Source organism: Rhinocladiella mackenziei, assembly GCF_000835555.1.
Source record: "Rhinocladiella mackenziei CBS 650.93 unplaced genomic scaffold supercont1.3, whole genome shotgun sequence".
Taxonomy (NCBI): Eukaryota; Fungi; Ascomycota; class Eurotiomycetes; order Chaetothyriales; family Herpotrichiellaceae; genus Rhinocladiella; species Rhinocladiella mackenziei.
In genome coordinates, this window is record NW_013550602.1 from 3,257,434 (window position 1) to 3,278,987 (window position 21,554).

Consider the following 21,554-nt stretch of genomic DNA (forward strand, 5'->3'; position numbering starts at 1 on the left):
TGAGCAGCTAAGGGGATGCCTTCCTTGTCACTCTTCAGGTCCAAATATGGCATTAATAGGAAAGAGGAGGAACTGGCGAAGAGCCCCTGTCTTCGAAAGCTTCCCATCAGGCATCAAGGTCCTGTTCGACCCTCCCGAGGCGACTCTCGATGTAGTATTTGTTCACGGTCTTACCGGTGACAGAGAACGAACTTGGACGAGTCCCACACCGGAGTTTGTTGGCCTCGCGATATCTTGCCCAACTTCTTACCTGATACAAGAGTGCTGACGTTTGGATACGACGCTTACGTCGTGCGAAAACATGGCGAAGTTGCCCAAATTGACATCTCTCATCACGCAAAAGACTTGCTCAATACCCTCGTCAATGAAAGACAAGACCATGCGTCAGCTACGAGGCCTATCATTTTCGTCGCTCACAGTCTCGGGGGCGTCTTGTGCAAGGATGCTCTCCGTGCCTCAGAGGTTAGTGGAGACATGCATTTAGAATCAATTACAAGTTGTACATGGGGTATCGCATTTATCGGGACGCCGCACGGGGGAAGCTGGCTTGCAACGTGGGCTAAACTCCCTGTCACGATACTGGATATTTTGAAGAGGACAGATGTAACCCTTTTGTCACTATTAAAGCCGAATTCTGAAGTACTGGCTCGAATACATGATGACTTCCTCTCCATGATTCGACGACGAGGCTCGGACCACAGACAAATCGAGATTGCATGTTTCTACGAGACTATGCCTCTACTCGGCAGAGTCCAAATCGTCGACCAACCCTCCGCTACAATTCCAGGATTCAACAATATATCAATTCATGCAGATCACCGAGATGTGGCACGGTTCGCATCAGCAGACCATCCAGGTTGTAAGAGCATTATAGGTGTCCTCGGACGCTGGGCGCGACGAGGTGCGGCAGATGGTGGTTTAAATGCCGACGCAGAAGCTTTCCTCGAGACACTGTCCTTCTCAGAAATGGGCGTCCGGCAAGCCATCATTGAACGGGCCGAGTCGGGCACGTGTAACTGGATCTTGCAAAACCCCGCCTACAAGGCCTGGGCAAATTGTGAGGATCTAGATAAATCACATGGCCTCCTTTGGGTCAAAGGAAAGCCCGGCTCAGGCAAGAGCACATTGATGAAGCACATTGCCTCCAAAACCCCTAAACCAAAAGGGACAGTCCGACTCGTTTTCTTCTTCAATGCCCGTGGGACTGAGCAAGAACGAAATGCCGAGGGATTATTCAAAACTTTTCTTCACCAGCTTATCAATGAATCTCTCTTTATGAGAAATCGACTCTTAACGCTCTTCAGGAAAAAGAGGGCGATGGCAGGGAAACGAGGGATCATCTGGAGCTCGGCAGAACTGCGGAATATATTCTTTGATACGGTCCAATTCAACTCCAGAGCACCTGTGGAGATCTTTATCGACGCTTTGGACGAATGCAACGATGAGGAGGTCCGCGCAATCATTGCTGCATTCGAAACATGTGCTGCCGTTTATATGGCGAAGGGGTCCCGAAATCTGAAGATCTGTTGGTCTAGTCGATACTACCCGTACATCAGCATCGTGCACGGTTTCGAGATCAAGGTGGATAACATGAACCTTGAAGACATTGCCTTATACGTGAGCCGCCATTTGGCCAGATCGAGACGTCGAGAGTCGCTCCGCTGTCTAGAGCCAATTATTGTGAAGAAATCCAAGGGCGTATTTCTGTGGGGTGTTCTTGTTGTCAACAAGATATGCAAACTTGCTGACAAAGGTCTTCCTATTGCCAGGATTCAAAAGGTCATACACGATTTACCAGACGAGTTGAGCACGCTCTACAGCGACATCTTCGCGACCCTTGATCCTGAATTGGCGGAGGACACTGCAAGCTTGATGTACCTCGTCTTGTATGCTACCAGACCGCTAGACACGGATGAGCTTCGACTCGGCATCGAATTCATGAGACAATGCTACCCTGCAGCCTTGCACGACTTCGCATGTCTAACGGAACAAGTCTCATACTTTCAGCTCTTCATTACCGAACTGTCCGGAGGTCTTCTCGAAGTCGTTGACTCTGGTGTGCCCGTTGGTCGTCGACCTCAATCTTCAGCCGATTTAGAAGTGATGCTTGGTGTCAAGGATTATGCGCATGACACATTACCAGAGGAGAAGAATCCGCAAGTGCCGACCCAGGAGGATAGTGACGTAGAAACGAGATGGATTGTTCATGTCATTCACGAAACTGTCAGGGATTTCATGATGGCCGATGGTGTGTGCCATCTTCCCGGGCGTTCATCGCCTCTGGCAATGGATTCGTCTATGGGGCATTTCCGCCTCTATCAAATGTGCAGTCGTATAATAACTACCGACGAGCTGAGCTGCGTCATCACAGAGCGACAGTGCAACGACTTGTTCACATCGACTCCAGATCTAGTTACCAAGGGCTCCCAATGGCTAGGGACAACAATCGCAAAATATGTCCTGGAGAACATCTGCTTCCATCTGGTCAATTCTGGATTCTGGGATCCAGCCTACTTGCGACAGTATCGCAAACCGCTACCACCAGACCTCAGTAACGAATTTCGAACAGAGCATCTCACCCAAGTCTTATTAAGATGGCACTGCATTCGCGTAGCCAGCCAGCGTCCCGCTGGGCGTCGGCATGCTATCTTGGGCAACGGCCTCGAGTTCAATTTTGATACGGTTCGATTCGCACAGCCCGTCATGGAGTCAATGAATCTCAGCTGGAACCAGTTTGATGCCTGTGCCTCGGATGCACATATGTGCTTGTGGACGCTACGTATGCACTTTGCTTGCACTGGTTATCACACGCTGCAAGCAGCGGTTGCTGCAGTGGCGCATCACGGAAGCGATAGTACATTAGCAGAATTTTTACAATTCCATAATCGGCGGCGGGCGCATCAGCGCCTTGGTCCGCTTGAGATCTCGCGACTAGGGGTCACACCCTTGCAGATGGCAGTGGATTCTGGCAGGCCTCCGGTTGTGAAGATGTTGCTAGAACATGGCGTGTTGATAAACCCATCCGGTTCAATATGGGGTAAAACACCGCTCGGGGTCGCCGTGGAGAGAGGAATGTCGTCCATCGTCTTCGAATTGGTTAAGCATGGTGCAAATGTGAATCTGCCATCCAACTTTAGGCTCCCCTTGATCAGTGCTGCGTCTCAGGGCTACTCGGACATTGTGCAGATGATGTTGGACCACGGAGCAGATGTCCACGCGAAATCTGATGAAGGACAGAATGCTTATGAGGTGGCATTACAGGCAGGTCATGTCAAGATTGCCGAGATGCTCAAGGATCTGGTCGCGGAAGATGAAGACCAGAACACCAAGTCCACGATAGACCTGGCGACCGCCCCTGTGCACTATGAACAATCACAAGCGGAGCACCCGACGGAGACAGGGGCTTTTCAGCCGTTTAAAACCCCTCAATCTCAAGAAATATGTGCAGAGTCCTCATCGGCTCAGCAATTGGAGACACATATGCTTATGCAAGGGGAAGATTGATTGAGATCTCTTGCATTCGGCTTACTGGTGATTACCTCACACGAGACTATCTAGACTCGTCCGAGGCAAATTCTACCTGACAAGAGGCTAGATCAACGCCTCGGAAGCGTGGCCGTAACGGAGACCGCCGGAACCTTCGAGACTGGGCGGGTCAACTGCAGAGAGATCTTAACAGGCACAGCCTGTAAGTAATGTGGATTTCGTCGATTTAACTCCTTCTACCCAGAACGCCGCTCGAGAATATCTGGCGGTACGGGAGATTTTGGAGCTAATGGCTCACGGTCCTGGCAAACGCGGCATCCGAGTTGCCAGAGCCCGCCGCAGCGGCGGAATCGACGGTGACAAGGTTGAAAACGGTGAGTAATACGACAAAGATCACGACATTGACAGTGAAAGCGAAATCAGCGACCTTCCATCGCTCACTAACATCTCTCTGCGGAGCGAATCAGGATTTGGAGGAAGCAACTGCAAGGCTCCCACACCGCCCGCTCCCGTTGACAGGACTGGCAAGGAGTGTTGTCGCGAGAGCGACTGTGAAAATAGTGGCAACCCTACCGCGACGACTGCTGCAGGCATTTAGCTCGGAGCCAGCCAAGGTGAGTAATAGAGATCCCATATCGTACGCGTACATGAACGGTGCATACTGATGTGTATATGTCAGAGTCCGTCCTCGTCAACTTGCGGCTGGGGATCTCTCTAGGATGATGGCCGTTCTGCAGAGATACTCACTGTTTTCTGTTTCATTCGCGGGTGAGCGCTGGAAGGTACGTTCGGCCGAGCGCAGGCGTCAAGAGGTACAAGTGCTTTGATCTTGGGCGATAATTCGCATAAAATAGCCGTGAAAAGCAGCGGCGCGCCCAGCCCGCAACCACGCCCGAAACGGCAGGACCACCTAAACCGAAGGCGGATTTCCGGGCAACAACTTCACAACTGCAAGGAACCCATCTAAACTTGCGACATTCCCCACCGTCCTAACAAACACCAAATTGTGCGATTTGATCAAGCCCCGTTTCCAGAACAGCGGCACCACGTGTTGAGATTATGCATCCTACCAAAGGGGATGTGGACTCCTTGACTGCGAAAGACCCTTAACCGCGTGGGCCAACCTCGTGAGGCTCGTGAGGCCCAGGCCATGGGCGGTACAGTTGTGGAATCGTGTTGGACGACCGGTTCCAACACCCAGGTCGAGAACTTCTTGTCAGCTAATCGCGGAATTCGGAATACTGGCTCCAGAAGGATTTTCTCCTCGGCTGCAATCCTGGTTAGTTAAATGCTCGTTTGGGATACATGAGAGGCGATTTTCAACCTCACTTTCACTCCGTGCAATCGGCCTTGAGAGTCCGATTTGTGAAACAATGAAGTTCACGTCAGAAAAGACGTCGTCTCTAGATCCACGAGATGTCCAGATCGAAGAAGTTCACGTGGATCACCTTCCACCGGGATACTTTCGGAGCAGCCTATTCCTGGGAAGCATGACTGCCATAGGAATGGGTCTGCTCAGTGCCATTGCAGGCTTCGCATACGCCGCTCCCATCCTGGGCGTAATCAATAACGACATCGGTCCCAGTCCTAATTTGTCCTGGGTGGCGATCGTGTACACGCTGATGATTGCCGTGGGACTGACGATCGTCGGTCGCTTCACAGACATTTTCGGCAGAAGATACACTTTTATCGGCGGTGCGGCTCTAGGTGTCGTCGGGAGCATCGTCTCTGCGACCGCCCCGACCATCAATGCGTTGATCGCAGGCATGACCTTGATCGGTCTGGCCGCATCAACACAGGTCTCTTACTTCTATGTCACGGCAGAGTTGATTCCTTCCAACTACCGATTTGTGGGCAACGCAGTCATGTATATCTTCGCCACTCCTGGAGGGGCGTTTTCACCCGCCATCGCAAATTCCGCCATCCTTCATACTCCGACAGGCTGGCGCACCTGCTTTTATATTCTGATCGGATATAATGCTGTTGCTCTGGCGTGCTGGGTCCTCTTTTACCGTCCTCCCACTTTCAAGATGAAACACCAGTCTGGAAATAGACTCTTATACGCCAAAAAGTTCGACTTCGTCGGCCTTGTCCTGTTCGCCGGCGGCCTCTTGGTCTTTTTGATGGGTTTACAGTGGGGGGGAACCGTCTATCCCTGGGATTCCGCACATGTCCTGGGCACGCTGATCGCGGGCGGGGCGTCTTTGGTTGCTTTCGTCTCATGGGAAACCTTCGCCCAACTGGAGGAACCGCTCGTCCCGATTCAGCTGCTCAAATCTGTCCCTTGGGCCGCCGCGGTTGTCTTGTCTGGGCTAGGCGCTAGCTTGTACTACGCGCTTGCTGTCGTGTGGCCGTCAATGGTTACAATCATATATCCTACTGGCGATACGATTACGGATGGCATGATCGCATCGATTGTCGGCGCGGGATGGGTGGCGGGAGAAATATTGTCGGGTTTTCTGGCGAAGCCCATCAAAAGGGTCAAGTGGCAGAGCATCGTCACCATTGCAGCTGCTGGCATTTTCTTGGCCTGTAAGTAACACCGGTTGCGCTGGACTGGGCTTCTCAAGAACACGTTAACTGACTTTGGTCACTTCTAGGCATGGCGACATGTACGCCCGACACCAAAACTCGTGCATGTGTCCTCCTCTCACTCAGTGTCTTCTTAGCGGGCTATGTTGAAGGCCTTTCTCTGACCACAACTACCTTGGTTCTCCCCGACCAACAGCAAATGGGCAGTGGATGTGGATTTGGAGGCACCATCCGCTTCACAATCACCACCATTGCGACAGCCATATACAGCGTGGTCTTGACAGATCGTCTGTCGGTGACCGTACCGAGGGAAGTAGCATCGGCGGTTGAAAGTGCCGGTCTCCCTCCTTCGACTGTGGCCGATTTCATCGCCGCATTCTCAACTGGAAATGGTCTGCAAGAAATTCCGGACACCACCCCCAGCATTATTCAAAAAGTCTTTCGTGCCTATCAAATCGCCAATGCCGATGCGTATAGAATGGTATTCTACACAACGATTGCGTTCTGCGGTGCCGGAATCATCAGCGCACTCTTCCTTCCAAATGTTGATGATCTGATGACTGGCGAGGTGGCTACGAGGCTCTATGAGAAGAAGGAACGAGAGGATATCGTGGCTAGGGTAGAAATGAAAAGGGGACATATTGCATCAGCCTAGCAGACCACAGCATTTACTCACAATGTGACGGATCCCTGGGTCCTGAGTCGCCCACGCGAGTAGTTTACACTTGAGGCTGGATACTTAGCTATCAAGCTTGTTCCTTTGATACGCCGGTGTCTCCTCTCTAGGCTCGTTTCGATGCTCAAACCGTCAGTGAGGCAAAGGCACCCCGTAATGAGACTCATTCATTCACGCAATCGCTCGTCAACGTGATCAGGCCTGGCCTCAAACAGTAGAGGGCAGGGCAGCGTAACCGTATCTTTTTTGGACCGATGCCTCGGTACCGTCGACGTAGATCCAGCCAGGACCGTCTTCCCAACTCCGACAAGTTCATACGAGGATCAATCGCTGCTGAGGAAACTCTTAGTTCCCAATCTACTACAAAGGTGCAACATCGACCTTCCAACAAATGGAGTGATAGAAGACAACGGTGTCCCCACCTCCCAAGGGGGATTCCGGGAAAAAGAAAAATCCTTATATATGCAGTGGCCTTTTTTAATTATTACTTTTGTTATTATTTGATTTCTTTCATTTACTCGCTAGAAAGTAACGTTGCTGAACCCGCCATCGACCATGACGGTGTTACCAGTGACGTGGCTGCTCTCTGGACTCAACAAGAAGCTGATGACGGCCGCCTGCTCTTCGGGACATGCCATAGTCTTGAGCGCGATCGGCCGCGTATAGACGTTCTCTAGGGCCTGACGGTCTCCTGAGCCTACGACCTCGTCGACCATATTGGCCGCGGACATGGCTGTGACAGTCGCGCCAGGACAGACGGCGTTACAACGAATTCCACGTGGGCTGTAAAAGAAAGCACCATTCCGAGTGATCTCGAGGCAAGCCGCTTTCGTTGGGGCGTAGGCAGCGAACCCCATTCCCGTGACGGCCGTGGTCGAACCGACGTTGACAATGGCCCCGCGTTGTGGCCTGATTGGCAATGAAGGCCTAGGGAATAGTTCGACCTCTCTGGGCTCTTGTTTCAACATCTGCGCAGCTTCGAATTTCTGGCACAGCCAGAGCCCTCGTTGGTTGACCGCGAAATGTCTTTGATCGTCTTCAGTCTCATGCCGAGCTGCACGCTGAAGGGAGTGGACACATACTTATCAACCTCCTCCGTTGACACATTAGCTTCGTTATATCGGTCCTCTTTGCAGAATCCAGCCACGTTCGCAGCATAATCCAGTCGGCCCCATTTCTGCACAACCGTATTCACCATAGCACGAACATCCTCCTCCCTTGACACGTCGACACGGAGGAAGGCCGCATCGACCTTGAAGGTAGACTTTAATTCGCTGGCCATTTTTTCTCCGAGTTCGGTCTGAATGTCTGTGACCAGGACGTTAATCCCGCGGCTGGCGAGTTTTCTCGATGTAGCTGCCCCGATGCCCGACGCCCCCCCAGTAACAATGGCAGTCCAACTATCTGAAGATCCCATTGTTGGACTCTATACTCCAGAAAAAAGCGGTCGCTCGTTTGTCCTGATCAAATCCTCGGCCGAACAATATTCCTGTCTCACGAAAATGACTACACAGGAACCCTTGTGTACGGAATGGGCACAAGACTACCTCAGAAAGGAGGTCATTATGGACGGGGCTCGATAGGGATTTAAAGTGGGGATCTGCCAAAGGCTGGCGAATGTGGGTTTCGGGACAAGGGTCGTCTGTCGCCCGTGACGAGTCGTAGGCTTCACTGCATACGGCTTTCTTCTTCCTGTCTTTGTCGGTCAGGAGACCTGGAGCAACATCAATGTGTTAGCCTGAGGAAATTTCCCGAGTGAGGTGGTATCACCAATGTTGTTGTCATCTGTGGATAAGTCGAGACACATTCCACATATATTCTGTACATAAATAATCACCTCAGCCAGGCCACTCATAGACGGGAAAGAGAGTAGCGGACAGTCTATATTACGCCGTTGAAGTCATCCAGGAACTGGCGACAAGGTTGGGGTCGGCGAATAACATTCAGCCTCATCTCTTTATTTGCTCAAAATGTGTGCTCTATTGGAAATGGTCGAAGCGGAATAAACTAGAAGTCTGGGAGGAGATTGTTCCACGTCAGGCAATAGTTAGAGTTCCCCGAGATGCAGCAAGCAGCCAATTGATACTCAAAGTCTTACTCATGCCCCACAGATATCCAAGGACTCGCAGGGGGCGAGGGTGGTTAGCTTGGGTGTATTGGTATCCCGAGGGATTGGTTCAAGTACCTCTTATTTCCTGTCCGGGTTCGATGAGATTGTTGAGCGTAATCCTTGCTTCGCAACAGCCAGCCATGGCTGGGACGACTCAACGCCGAGAGCAACGAATGCTGCCAAATCTTGCACCGTGGTAGACACTACCTCGGGGGTTCTCTCCATTCAACGCTAAGGCTTTGCGGTTCATCATGTCAGTTGGGATCGGCAAAGGGTGCAGATATGTGGACGATTTAATTGGAAAGCTGAAGGAAACATTCCCGGCTGAAACAGACGGTATTCGAGCACATTTTGCCGGGAGTTCAGATGCTGTTAGAGGAGTAACACTACCGACGCTTCGGGTACCTGCATGAAGAAGTGGCTTGAAAATCTACCGTCACACATGCATGTGGTCGGCAGGGCCTTGGAGGTGGAACTTGGAGCTTCTCGATTGCCTCGCTTCCAGCGTCATGTGTCTGCAGACGATCCCTGCTTTCAGGGTGAATAGCTGCTCATAGATCTGTAATAGACTAGGTCTCACTTGCAAGAGAAGGCATGAGCGCAGAATGTGCAAGAGAAAGGTATGGCGCCAGTATCTTTGCGCAATATCAGGGGTGAAGACAGACAGGAGGAAGCTGACCTGACGTCAGGTTTGATGGCGATTCAAATGTGCGCCTCGAGAAAATCCCTCTCCGCCAATGACTCAAAGAAACCGCTTCTCAGAAGTCGCGGAAGTACCTAGAAGGGTTGCGGCTTGTTTGCTGCAAGCAGACGAAAGTGAAGCCTAGTTGCGAACGAGATCGTGAAATTTTAGCAAACAACGATACAAGGGCAAGGACGTAGACACTGGGCCATCAATTCGATTTGCGGCTGTTCCTCTCTGTTAAATTCGAAGGTAAGCTTTACCATGGCGCTTTCGGATTGCCTACTGCTTGCGGACGATAACAAGCCCGACAGGTTGATCCATTCACTCAACTCATTCCCTACCTCTGAGCAGGAACTGGGTATGGGATAGACGATCGAGTGGCCTGCACGGGCGTAGGAATCAATCAATCAATCATACCTCCTGAGCACATTTCAAACATCTCCTCCACTTTTCAAATATGATACAATTAGAGTTTCTTCCCTGGTGGGTTCGGTAATTTCATATATGACCAAAGTTGTGTCATCGGTCCATCTCTAACCCTCTGTCCCGTTTCTGTGTCGGTTTTCGCACGTACATGCTTGCCTGTCAGATCAGACCGCATAAAATCATTTTTTCATAAACTCCAGGATCGCCGTGCCAAAACGACAAGTATCAACACGCCCATCGATCCAAAATAAACGATTCAGTTCCATCCATTTATAGTCCATCGAAACTCCTCGTGTGCTGAGACCGCACGACCGACTGACTCCGAACGCCCCATTTACCCAGCGCCAATTCTTCCAGGGATTTAGCCTTGCCGGCCCAGATAGAGCCGCGTTTGGCCTTTTCCTGCACCTCGGGGATCCAGAAGTGTGTGATGATCGCGCCCAAAATCATGCACGCACTGAATACGACCAGGATTGTCCCGTAGCGTCTTGTCTGCGAGTCGCCTGGGTCGGAGGAGCCGAATTTGTAGTAGAGGGAAAAGACTTGGACGAGGATGGATCCGAGCTTGCCTGACGCGGCGGAGATACCGTGGCAGGTGGCTCGATAGCGGGTTGGGAACAGTTCGGCGGGGATGATGTAGGTGGTTGAGTTGGGGCCTGGGGAAAGTCGGCGAGTCAGCGCGAAATGATATTGATATGGTCCGGTGGACGCGTTGGTTGACTTACCAAAGTTGAACGCCATCTGTCCAATGACGTACAGTGTGATGGCCAGTGCCCCTTCTTGTTGAATCGTAATGAAAACGGTCCCCAGCGCGATGAACAGGGCCGCCAGCAGTAAGAAGCCATATTTCTGGAGACTGATCCGGTTCAACCGATTCGCGCACAAAATCCACAGGACTCCTCCTGCGAAGCTTCCCGTATTGAGGATCACCAGCGCTTGCACCGAAGTATCAAAGAACATCGAATAGATGGAGACATTCGGGTCGTCCGTGGTCTTCCACGGCGGGCTGGGGCCATGAATATCCAATGATCCCCATGTCTTCGCGAGAAACTGAGGGCTCGAGAGGCCGATTCCGTAGAATCCAAAGTCCAGGAGGAGCCAACACATAGATGTGGCCGCGAGGGTCTTCCAATTTCCTTCCGTCCAGAAGTATTGCTTGATGTCGGCTTGGGAGAGCTGCCACGACGAATTGAGGGTGGTCAACGGCGCCGGAGTGATGGTCCAAGACGGCCTGGCCGTAGAACTCTCATCCAGTGACCGGTTGGACAAATTGGACCCTTCCAGAGAATCACACCACACGTTCTCTTCCATCTCACTACCCAAGGAAGATTCGCCGAATAATTGGGTGGCGTCAAACTCGGCTTTGACAGGGTCGTCTTCGATGTCGAGGAGAAATCGGGGGGTTTCGGGAATGGCAAATCGAAACACCAAGGCTACCACGCCGGGGACGACCCCGATCCCGATAATCCATCTCCACATAATGTCCACGGACCGTTGTAGATCGCTGCTGTCGGATTTTCGCGAGATACTGACGACAATAAGTGAGACCAAGTTTCCAGCGATCTGTCCAAGGGGTTGCATGAAGAACACGCTGGCCATCATACGGGCGCGATGCTTTGTCGGGGCGAATCTATTGACCGGTCAGCGAACCACTTCGACGACGTGATGACAGGATTCCTGACTCGGCGGTGATAACGGCGCTCAAGGGATAGTCTGCTCCCACACCAATGCCGACCATTATTCTCCACCAAATCAACCATGCGAATACGCTCATGCTCCCATCGTAGCCTTGCGAGCTCATGACCACCCCCAGAGTGGAGCCGATGAGCAAAACCAGTTCAATACCGTACATCTTCTTCCGGCCCATTTTATCCGCCATGAATCCAAAGGTGACTTGTCCCAGCAAGGTCCCGGCGAGGGTGGCGATGTTGATGCATGTCGTACGGTACGATGAGCTTTCTTCCTTCCAGTAGACGTAGGCAATCATAGGAAGAGCGATATTGCCGGTGAATAACTACAAAGATGTCAGTCGACATGATCCGGTCCTCAATGAAATAGATCAAAGTCCTACGGAGAATCCATCGAGTAAGAATCCCACTCCGGCGACGAGGACCACCACCCATTGGTAGGGCTGTCGGTCGATCGTCTCGTATATCTGACGCACACGAACATGGCGGTCCTAAGTCCGACAGCGATCAGGATATGATCCTTCAAGTCAATAAATAATGTTCCAGGTCACGGCGACTTACTCGCTCATGCTCAAAGTCTCGGGCTCGATCAGTCGCGTACAGACGTCCACGCCATCGTCCCATCTTGCTAGTTCACGGGTAACAAATGGGGCCAAAAGAGAGGGGTTTAAAGTTTGTTCAACGGTCCATCCTGAGAAGGATTAATAATGTGCAGGAATGATAAGCCACAGGGGGACCTTTGTGCGGTTGCAGAAAAAATGGAAAACGGGAGCAAATAGAAGATGGGGATGTGGAAGAGGGAATAAATGGATGAGTTTGCAGATGGTACCTGAATTTTCTTTTGGTGGTTGGGGCGGAGTCGGACGTAAAATACTTGAGTTGCAATACTTTACAATAGTGTGCCACCGCCTAGGCGAGTCTTCTTTTCCATCCCCCTCCTCGGGTGTCATTTCTCGTTTCTCGAACTTCTTGAAAGGGAGTGAGAGATCGAGCATGGAACCACCCAGGGTATCATACAGACCAGCCTCCTCCCCTCTCCCCTCCGCAAAGCGTTAGATAGGAGTTATAGTACTATCACGAGAGATATCCGAAAAAGACTTCTCATGCGCATGCACTAGCCCTCCGTAGGCTTGTTGCGATTTAGCAGGCATCGCGTCCACCAGGTCCGGCCCATGCCCAGCATCTTCGGGCCATGACTGGTGGATCGCCAGGTGTGAAAGAGAAAAGCCGTGACGAACCAGGGGTGTTTCGTCTAATGGTCATTGTAGGATCGAGGGCCATTTCGGCACCTCCACCCATTCATGTCTTGGAATTTCTCCCACGTGCAGCTCTAATCCCCCGGGGTCTCGAGTTGCAATAAATGCCTCCTGCCGGTTTCCAGTCCCCAGCCATTCTGTTTAGAATGCATAGTCTTGGCTAAGAACGGTCATCGTCCAGCGCCACGCTTACCACCTCTTGAAACCTTTTTGGTTTCCATTAGGTATCCCTAGCATAGCATGAGGACAAGATATGCAGCAGAAGAGATGGCAAAGAATTGCTAAGATAACAAAAAGATCGAACGCCTCTTTCGATCTCGATGCCTTGGCCAAGCTTGATCCTGACCTGGATAATCGGGATCAGAAAAGTATGCGTCCGTGCCCAAGAACAATCATCCGATTGTAGCGAGCGCATTGCGTGCCTCATGTCGACATTTCCCTATTGCGAGATCACTGATTCAACCAGTAATCGGCGAGGTATCCTTCCAAGTGAGAACCGCTTTGCTCGCTGCGAAACCCCCCCACCCCTCAGTCGTGGCGGTATTGTCTGACGAGGATGGCACCATTCATCCGCCCACGTTTATGTCCCATTATCTGGGCCGTTAGGGGGGAGGCTCTTATGTCAGACTTTCTCCGCCGGGTTTTCCAGACGATGTCATTCTTTGTATTGGGGTCCAGATTCCCCAGTGGCATGGTTCAGACCGATGGCTAACTCAGGACCAATGGACATCTCCACGGGTATCCAAATACTCGCTCATACGCTCATACGCTCACACGCTCACATAACACTATTTGATGCATCGTGATCTCTAGAAATATACGCTCATTCATCCTTGGAAGCCAACTCCTTGACATAAAAGGCCAAAAAACCTCTTTTGGTCTGGACGTGAAATCAGTCACTCCATTGGGACGTAGTCGGGGGTATTCGCTTACCATTATCATCGAGAAAAGAAATATGAAGGGACTTCAATTGCGCTAACAGCTCGAAGTTCGGTCGTAATGAAAGTGTCATAGGTCGTCCAGATTTTTTGCTCTGCTCAAGACGGTCGATGCAATCCACTGCGCCCTCGTCAGCAAGGGTCGTCCATAAACTCAGCATCCAGCGAGCCATTTCGAATAAGTGACCTCATCGGACGAGGAGACACCCATGATGATCAGGCGGACGAGCCTCATGGATATCTGATGACATCCTCGTCCGATTGCGCACCGATTCGTTGCACCGGCGTTGCTGGTTGCTCCGTAGGTACTCACGAGGAATGGAAATGTATCGCTTCTTTTCCTTTCGCTGAGAATTGGCAAAGAACAATATGATCTGTCGTCCATTCCGGGCACGTAGGATGCGCAAATTCTGGCTGATACATTCTTCCCCCCGGCCTTTGGACTTTGCTTCTGCGATCCCGGCGGTAAAGACGACGGTTTGGTCAAGGAGACATTCTTGAAAATGAACACAATCTAATGGGAGGTGAGTTAGTACGATAGATTGACGCGCAGAATTTGAGATCAGTCGTGGTGGTCAGCCCAACCCATACCTTCCCATGTCTCAAATGTATACTGTGGCTGTGCTTGGAATAGGGTCGACGCGGTCTGCACGTTTTGTTCTTCAAGAAAAGATACTCTCGATATGTGACTCTGACTCGACGTCACCGGTTGTTCAAGATGGGGAATCGGCGTTCGGGTGCCAGGAACTGCGAGGATCAGTATGCATCTTTCCTCACGAGCATGGTCCCAACTGACAAGAATGGATCAGAGCGCTTTGAATCCCCGAAGGCTCGCTCAATTCGATTCTTTTCAAGTTTCCCGCCGCATCTTTTCGAAGTTCGATTTGCGAATATCTCAACTTGAACAATTTGCTTCCCTTACTGAAAGAGCTGTTTGTTTCCCCAAAAACCCGGTCAATAAATGTGCTGATAGAGCAGGTGGTCTGAAACAAAGAACCCCAAGTATATGGGCGACATACATGTGAACCGGTTTGCTCAGTGGGACGTTCGCCGTGTGGTCGGATGTACAACTAGACAGTCTACTCTTGTCGCTCGCAGGGCGAGAAGCAGTGGGAGTCGGTGGGAGTGGGATGTTGGAAAAGTGTATACTAGCAGTCTCTGAAGCAGGGCTGAGTGAAGACAGACTTCCTTGTCGTGGTGATGGCTGCAGGGGCCAGTCGGTGCTGTCGAAAAAATTGGGTTGGCCCGACATGGCCACTGGTCCACCGATTAGATTATGTCAGGGTTTGACCGCTCGGAAAGGCTTTTCAGAGACCAGTCCAGGCGAGTGATCGACCTAACCTAGCTATGTCACGGTCGAGGAGGATGGAGGATAATAGGCGGTGACACAGCAAAAGAAAGTCTCACTTGTAGCCATGATCCAGAGTGAGATGCAAACGCAGGCTCCAGATGGCGAATCGGGAGGATAAGAGCCCATAAAGAGGTCCCGTTAAAGAGCGACATGATATGGAGACAGCCATGTTCGCCATCAATATCAGTCTGAAGGGAATGGAGGGATTTGTTCAAGAGGTGCCATGGCAGGGTGAGAACGTGGTAGAGTGTGTGGTCAGGAAAGCTCGAGAGGAACCACCCAAGGTTCGAAAGCATTTTTGGCCTGCATGCAGAGATGGAGAGAGGCAGAAAACCCCCGGGCTGAGAACCTAGACCACGGACCAGATTGAGTGACCACATTGAGAAGGGTAGCCACCCAGAGGGCAGAACTGGGCGGGCGCCAGAAGGGATATCTCGCCCAGTAGGAGGAAAGGAATACAGGTGGACAGATGGCCTCTCTCCGACCCTGCGAGGTACTGTACTAGCCAGCACAGTAGTTAGCGACCACGATCAACTACGTGCATGCCCTGATCATGCAATGCAGCAATAAGCCATACAGAACGAGCCCCATGGCCCAAAGGATGATTGATTGTGGTCCAGAAGGGATTGACTTGATGTCCTCATCCGGTGTCCACCGTCCAACAGAGAAATTGGTGCCTGGCGGCCGGTGCGGAAAGACAACCTGCCCACGCGGCAAATTAACGAGGCTATCCCTCCTTTAGGTATAAGCACCGGTGCCCCGCTTCCCACATCCCCCTTAAAAGCAAAAGGTATTTGATAACCGAGCTTCTGTTTCTTGTTCGTAGAACCATGAATCTGCTTCTAGAGCAACGGGAAGAGTCTGGGGTGCCGTCCCGTGCAGGACTGTCCAGAACAGACTATTTCCACACTCTTCCTCTCATCTCTGCTCGAGTCTAGGATGGAGACAATACGGCACCGTCGAGAGGGAGAAAAGAGCAGAAATTTTTTTCGTTCTGACATGTTGGGCGGGGTAAAAATCGTCGTAAAGTGCCCCGTGCAAGCACCTAAGTACAGCTTGGTAATCCACCCGGGAGCATGTGAAGAGAGCTACCTAACGCTGTGTGACTATTTGTTGCTCAAGCTGGGAAAATAAAAAAAAAAAAATTGAATGAACGCTGACATCCTTCCCCAACTCCATAACATCCTATAGACATAAAACCTGTAGTTGTAATTCTCCAGCAGCCCTGAGGCCATTGTCTCCATGTTTTCCATCCCTCTTTCCCTAGCAATCAAACCAGACAGGAACAGCATCATATCTTTTCGTTATCGTTTCCACGCGAACCAATTTTCCATGATGGCCTTGATGAGCTCTCGGTGGATCCGGATAGATAGCGCCATCGACTCCGGTAACGTATGATCTCGGTTGAGCACGCCTTCCAGTTGGATGAAGAAACGACGTATTGACAAAATTCGTCGGAACGTACATCTCTCGAAACGTGCGATATCTCATATCGGTTTGGTAACGTGACTTCCCGATGCAGAAGAAGCAACGACCATCGTCTAACTGACCGTCATCTCGCTAGCTCGACTGTGCTGTTCCACTGGTTGTTTTGAATTTCTCCAGATGTAGCCAGCAAGTTCGTCACAAGCAACAACATGGTATTTTCCAGTCTTGGCCACTTTGAGATAGGGGTTGGATGTCTTACTACAGATGATGCTGATGTCCTGAAGGCTTTCAATCGCCTGTCTATCTGCATCGTCAATGTCGACCGACATTTCCAAAGCACAATCCTGCAACGATGGATCAGTATTGCGCTCGATGGAGGGCATAAGGGGCTCTCAACTTACACACTTCCATGTCAAGCGTCGATGAGTCTTGGGTGGTTTGGGTCGAATCAATTGGTTGATCAAATCCTCGAGTCTGTCCCCACTTCCAGAATCGGCCGGAGCAGAAGCTGATCCAGGTGATTGTTTTGGCTGCAAAGGGGGTGGTGCCAGATTGTAACCTCGTCGCTCCGGAGGGGTTGGTGGAGGCTGAAGTTGAGCTTGAGCAGATCTAGGTGACGGAGCTGGAGCAAGGACGGGCGCAGCGGAAGTACTGGAAGGAGATGGAGCAATTGTTGGTCCCCCAGGAGGGACATGCTGCAGCAAGGGGGCGGACGGAGCGCGAGGAGTGCCATTAGCACTCGGCGGCAACGCATTGCTGAGGCGCCGTGATTCCCGAGGGCTTTCGACTTTCTGATAGTAATCTCTCTCTGAATCTCTGTTTCTCGATGAGGCACTCAGGGACGGGGACTGTTCGTGATCGTGTGAGGCCCCATCGGAGCTGGGGGGATCCGTCATGGTGATATCTCGATCTCGGGGCGGGGCGTCTCGGGTTTGATAGGGTCTCTCGCTCGATGGAGGCTGATCCACGAGAACATGACGACCATTGCCGGCATCTCTGATAATGCCTTCTTGGAGAGCCCAATTCGTGAGATCTTCGTCCTCCCTCTCTTCCTTGGCCTCTACAATGTCACGGGAGAAATGACCTCCAACATGCTCCATGCGTTCGTTCCAGCTCCCTTCACCTTCAAAGACTCGGCCACAGAAACCACAAGTGCTTCGTTGGGGAGGTTTTCTCTTCTCCATCCAGCATCGGTTGCGGACTTCTTCCAAACTGTCCTCGAAGGCTCTCCAATCCTTGGCGTCTGCATTGTTGGATGGGAATGGAGCCGAACCAGGACCAGATTCCGGTTTGTGCATGCGCCGATGATGCTGAGTGAAAAGGTCCTTGCGGTTGAAGTCATTGTAGACTCGCTTGTGACCCGGAACGTTAGGATTCAAGTCGGGATTGCACGAACCGACATCACAGCGATAGAAGCCCAACTGTAGATGTTGGATAGAGACATGGCGTTTCCATTCATTCTTGGAACTCAACGCCACGTCGCAACCATAATGGGAAAATGAACAGATGAATTTACGCTTAGCAGGTTCGGATCTCTTGGCTCCGGAGCCCGGGGATTTTCGCGCACGAGGCTTCACAACTCGACCGGGATGTGTGTCGGAACCCGAGATCGACTGGAGTGAATCCTTGCGGGGACGAGGTTTGATGATGCGATCCGAAGGGCTGCCTCTCAGAGACGCCGTGGTGATGTTGATGTTAGAATCGGTGGCCATCTGGGGGATGCAAAAGTGGGTGAACTTTGATGGGTGAGAGGCGGAGTTGAGCGAAGACGAGGCGTCGGTGTGGCGACGAGGCAAAGCAAGGCTTCTGAGACCAAGGGCACCGAAGGGCCTCAAATGCAATGGACCATTATTTTGCTAGGGCGATGGGAGGGGGGCGTTGTGGTGATTGATGGCAGGCGACGACGACGACGATGATGATGATGGAGATATTGATGAAGAGATGAACAGCTAGGAGGTGGTGTTGGGCGTGGTGTCGGCAGCTGGTGAGCTGTTGGAAATTGTTGCGAGACTTGCCAAGGCGGCTGCCGTTGGTTTCGGAGAGGCAAACGTGAATGGAGGGGGAACAAGGCAGGAGAAATAAGAAGAATCTTCGATAGATAGCTGCGTTTGGGCTGCAAGCTCGCGCTCGTGTGAGGGGGCAGTTGCAAGACACAAAGCCGAGCTGGTACGAGAGAGAGGACAAGATCTCTGGTGAGGGAAAGGCTGATAAGAATTTGGGAGTGGAAAGGTGCAAGTGATTCTTAGAGTTCAGTGGGAGAAGGAAAAGAAAAAAAAATGGTGGGAGGGGTGAGAAGAGGAATAATGAGAACGATGGGATGAGGAGGGGAATGCCAGCAGTTGCAGCGGTAGCAAGTCAGGTTCCTCGCAGAAGTTAGAAAGTGGACAAGGCTTTTAGCCTGTAAGGCTGCGTTGCCAGTGCGAGCGCGAGAGGAGGTCTGGCCACTGTAGCTGAGTTTTGAGGTGTCCGTGCCATGCAGTTTTATCAGTGGTTCGTTCTTCCGGTCAGGCTTTCAGGCTTCGTGCTTCCTGCTTCAGGCTCTAAAAAAGTTACGGTAAGGGTTGGCCGCTTGGGCGGCCACCTTCCCCAAGAACGAATTCCCTCGCTCACCGTGATGACAGCTCGAGTCCATCAATAGTACTGCTACCAACAGAGGATCTATCTTAACTCACGATCGAGATCTCACCAGTCAGGTCGCCAATCACTCTTTATCAAGATCAAAGAGAATCCATCCCCCAGAACCACCCTTATCACTACCACATTGAACCTACGGTGCAGCGCGGGTGACTTCGAGTGGTCAATGATCTGCCGAGGCTGCACGAGGTGGTAGGGGAAGCCTAATTCCCAATTTGACAGGGCTCTGGCGGGACAAGGCTTCAGAAACAACAGCTAATTGCTCGATGGCTCAAGGCTAGGGAGGGAATCCTCAGAGCTTCACGGATCCCACTTCAGATACATTTGTCTCCGACAAACGAGCCAAGAGACCAATAGAAGGCCCCCCAGCGGCAACCATTGCCCCCTCCAGCCATCAGGCCATTAGCCTATCAGGCCATCCAGCACCAATCCACAAGAAGAGAGAAAAAATTATGAGGGGATTAGGGAAAAGGACTCGCCATCCGTCATCATCAATCACGAACATTTACTACGAGCGGTTGTTCTGCCACCTGCTATTTCACCATTCGCCTCACGATGGAAATTAAGGAAAGCCACAGCCCGCTCCCACGACCGTCGCCGACGTCCTCGACCTGGGCTTTGCAGGCTCCATCCCCGTGCCCACAACTTCGCCCGTTACCACATTCATGTTCCCAGCCTGACTCATTTTTATTGTCGCCCCCAATCTCAACCAGCACAAGGCTCGAAGCCTCGTTGCGGCCCAACGAGGCCTGCTATTCAAGGCTGATGCAGGTCTGATGGCCCAGTTCGATCACGACAAGTGTTGTGAACAAAATTCCAGGGTGATGGGCTGCGTCATGGTGAGGTTGTTCGAGATGTTACTTCACGCCTCGCCCAAGATCCTAGAATACCCAGATCTTGTCCCGGTTGACAGACTCACTGCATTTCTAGATTTGACCCAACGCGAAATCCCGGGCGCAGACCAACATGAATTCCCAGCCTCCCATTCCATGATTATCCTGATCGAGTTGCAATTGCTTATCGGATGATAGATTACCTCCAGCTTTCCGCCGCATCACACCTTCCTTTTTCATCCCCTGACCTATCTCCCTCTTAGCCCCCCATCGTTATCATTGTCAAACACACCAATTCAGGCTTGATCTGAAATCAATTTACTGCATCATCGCCCACGAGGAACTCAATATTATTTCATTTACCATCACATCGCACGTGTTCCCTACCCTGCCCACCTCTGGCATCCTCACACGAATGCAGTCTCACTCTCGCTTGGGCCCCCATCTTACGGTGCACTCGTTAGCCTTACCCCGCAGTCCCTGCCCTTTTTTGACAAGGTTCAGAATTTTTCAACCCACCCGCGATTTGCCCTTGGCGTCCGCCATGGCACGCCGCAAAAAAGCTCTGGAAGAAAAATTTTTTACCGATCTGGTCACGTGCAGCACGTGACAGTCGGCGCCCCACGGTCAGTTTAGGATCTACGGAAAATGTTCCGGCAGTTCGGGCAGGCTGCGCTTCAGCCTTTTGATGGCGCAAGTTTTTTCTCCTACGTAACTCATTCCTCCTTTTGCTTCAACTTATGACACATAATCAGTTTCTGGCTTCCACAAACATCCAATACTTTCTTTTTTTTTGTCTGCTTCCCCTGACGTTTTATTCAGAATTTTCTCTGCTCGTGATCGATCCAACCTGCACACTGTAAGCAGGTCGATTTTACCTGCCCAGATGAACCATGCAAATCCCCCCTGACGTACTAACTAAACGATTTGCTTAACCCCGGACTTTGTCTATAAAAGAACCTACTGACTGTGCCCTCTTGAAGTTGGGGGTAGCACTTCTACCATCGAGCATAACTTTCACTTTACACCAGATGTAATCCATCTTCAAAATCCTCCTGGTAAAGGCTCTATTAGCTGCCGACAATCAATTCCATCTCACCGGATCACACAGACTATTCACACCATGTCTGCGTCCGGACGAACATCAACCTCCAACCAATCCACCGACCCCTCCGTGCCTCGACCATCTCCTCGCCGCGCCTCTTCAGTTTGTATTCCCAAGGGCAAATGGTACGACTGCCTCCGCCCCACCGAACACCCTTACCAAGGCTTCGGCAGCATCGCCAATTTCGCCAACATGTCTGGCAAGGGCACCCAAACTGATGCTGGAGAGGCTTGGACAAGGGACATCTATGGCAAAATGAAATCATTTAATGCGCATGACGTGTAACGACGTGTTGATTGTACATTTTGGACTGGAGCTGTTATATTGTGATGTTGTCGGTTTCGAGTGCAGGAGGGGTCTTTGTGCGGGCTAGGGTCAACAAGGAGCGATTTGCATTCATCATCGA

General features: G+C 51.5%; 7 protein-coding genes across 7 annotated transcripts; 3 read left to right on the top strand and 4 right to left on the bottom strand.

Annotated features, from left to right (window-relative positions):
• Nucleotides 1-46: 46 nt before the first annotated feature.
• On the top strand, nt 47-3,504 carry Z518_04702 (uncharacterized protein; the record flags this gene model as incomplete). The annotated part of the gene is made up of 2 exons (XM_013418408.1): nt 47-213; nt 261-3,504. The coding sequence occupies 2 exons, from the start codon at nt 47-49 to the stop codon at nt 3,502-3,504; spliced, it is 3,411 nt and encodes a 1,136-aa protein (XP_013273862.1).
• A 1,355-nt stretch (nt 3,505-4,859) lies between these two features.
• On the top strand, nt 4,860-6,673 carry Z518_04703 (uncharacterized protein; the record flags this gene model as incomplete). Its single annotated transcript, XM_013418409.1, has 2 exons — nt 4,860-6,018; nt 6,087-6,673. 2 exons carry the CDS (start codon nt 4,860-4,862, stop codon nt 6,671-6,673), a joined length of 1,746 nt encoding a protein of 581 aa, XP_013273863.1.
• Nucleotides 6,674-7,215: 542 nt separating this feature from the next.
• Z518_04704 (uncharacterized protein) lies at nt 7,216-8,111 on the bottom strand (the record flags this gene model as incomplete). Its single annotated transcript, XM_013418410.1, has 2 exons — nt 7,216-7,720; nt 7,777-8,111. 2 exons carry the CDS (start codon nt 8,109-8,111, stop codon nt 7,216-7,218), a joined length of 840 nt encoding a protein of 279 aa, XP_013273864.1.
• Nucleotides 8,112-10,185: 2,074 nt separating this feature from the next.
• On the bottom strand, nt 10,186-12,227 carry Z518_04705 (uncharacterized protein; the record flags this gene model as incomplete). Its single annotated transcript, XM_013418411.1, has 5 exons — nt 10,186-10,571; nt 10,641-11,545; nt 11,598-11,929; nt 11,987-12,094; nt 12,165-12,227. 5 exons carry the CDS (start codon nt 12,225-12,227, stop codon nt 10,186-10,188), a joined length of 1,794 nt encoding a protein of 597 aa, XP_013273865.1.
• A 1,459-nt stretch (nt 12,228-13,686) lies between these two features.
• Z518_04706 (uncharacterized protein) lies at nt 13,687-15,049 on the bottom strand (the record flags this gene model as incomplete). The annotated part of the gene is made up of 6 exons (XM_013418412.1): nt 13,687-13,739; nt 13,793-13,918; nt 14,111-14,311; nt 14,389-14,544; nt 14,594-14,727; nt 14,817-15,049. 6 exons carry the CDS (start codon nt 15,047-15,049, stop codon nt 13,687-13,689), a joined length of 903 nt encoding a protein of 300 aa, XP_013273866.1.
• A 1,640-nt stretch (nt 15,050-16,689) lies between these two features.
• Nucleotides 16,690-18,288, bottom strand: Z518_04707 (uncharacterized protein; the record flags this gene model as incomplete). Its single annotated transcript, XM_013418413.1, has 2 exons — nt 16,690-16,920; nt 16,978-18,288. The coding sequence occupies 2 exons, from the start codon at nt 18,286-18,288 to the stop codon at nt 16,690-16,692; spliced, it is 1,542 nt and encodes a 513-aa protein (XP_013273867.1).
• A 2,878-nt stretch (nt 18,289-21,166) lies between these two features.
• Nucleotides 21,167-21,433, top strand: Z518_04708 (uncharacterized protein; the record flags this gene model as incomplete). The annotated part of the gene is made up of 1 exon (XM_013418414.1): nt 21,167-21,433. The coding sequence occupies one exon, from the start codon at nt 21,167-21,169 to the stop codon at nt 21,431-21,433; it is 267 nt and encodes an 88-aa protein (XP_013273868.1).
• Between the last annotated feature and the right edge of the window lie 121 nt (nt 21,434-21,554).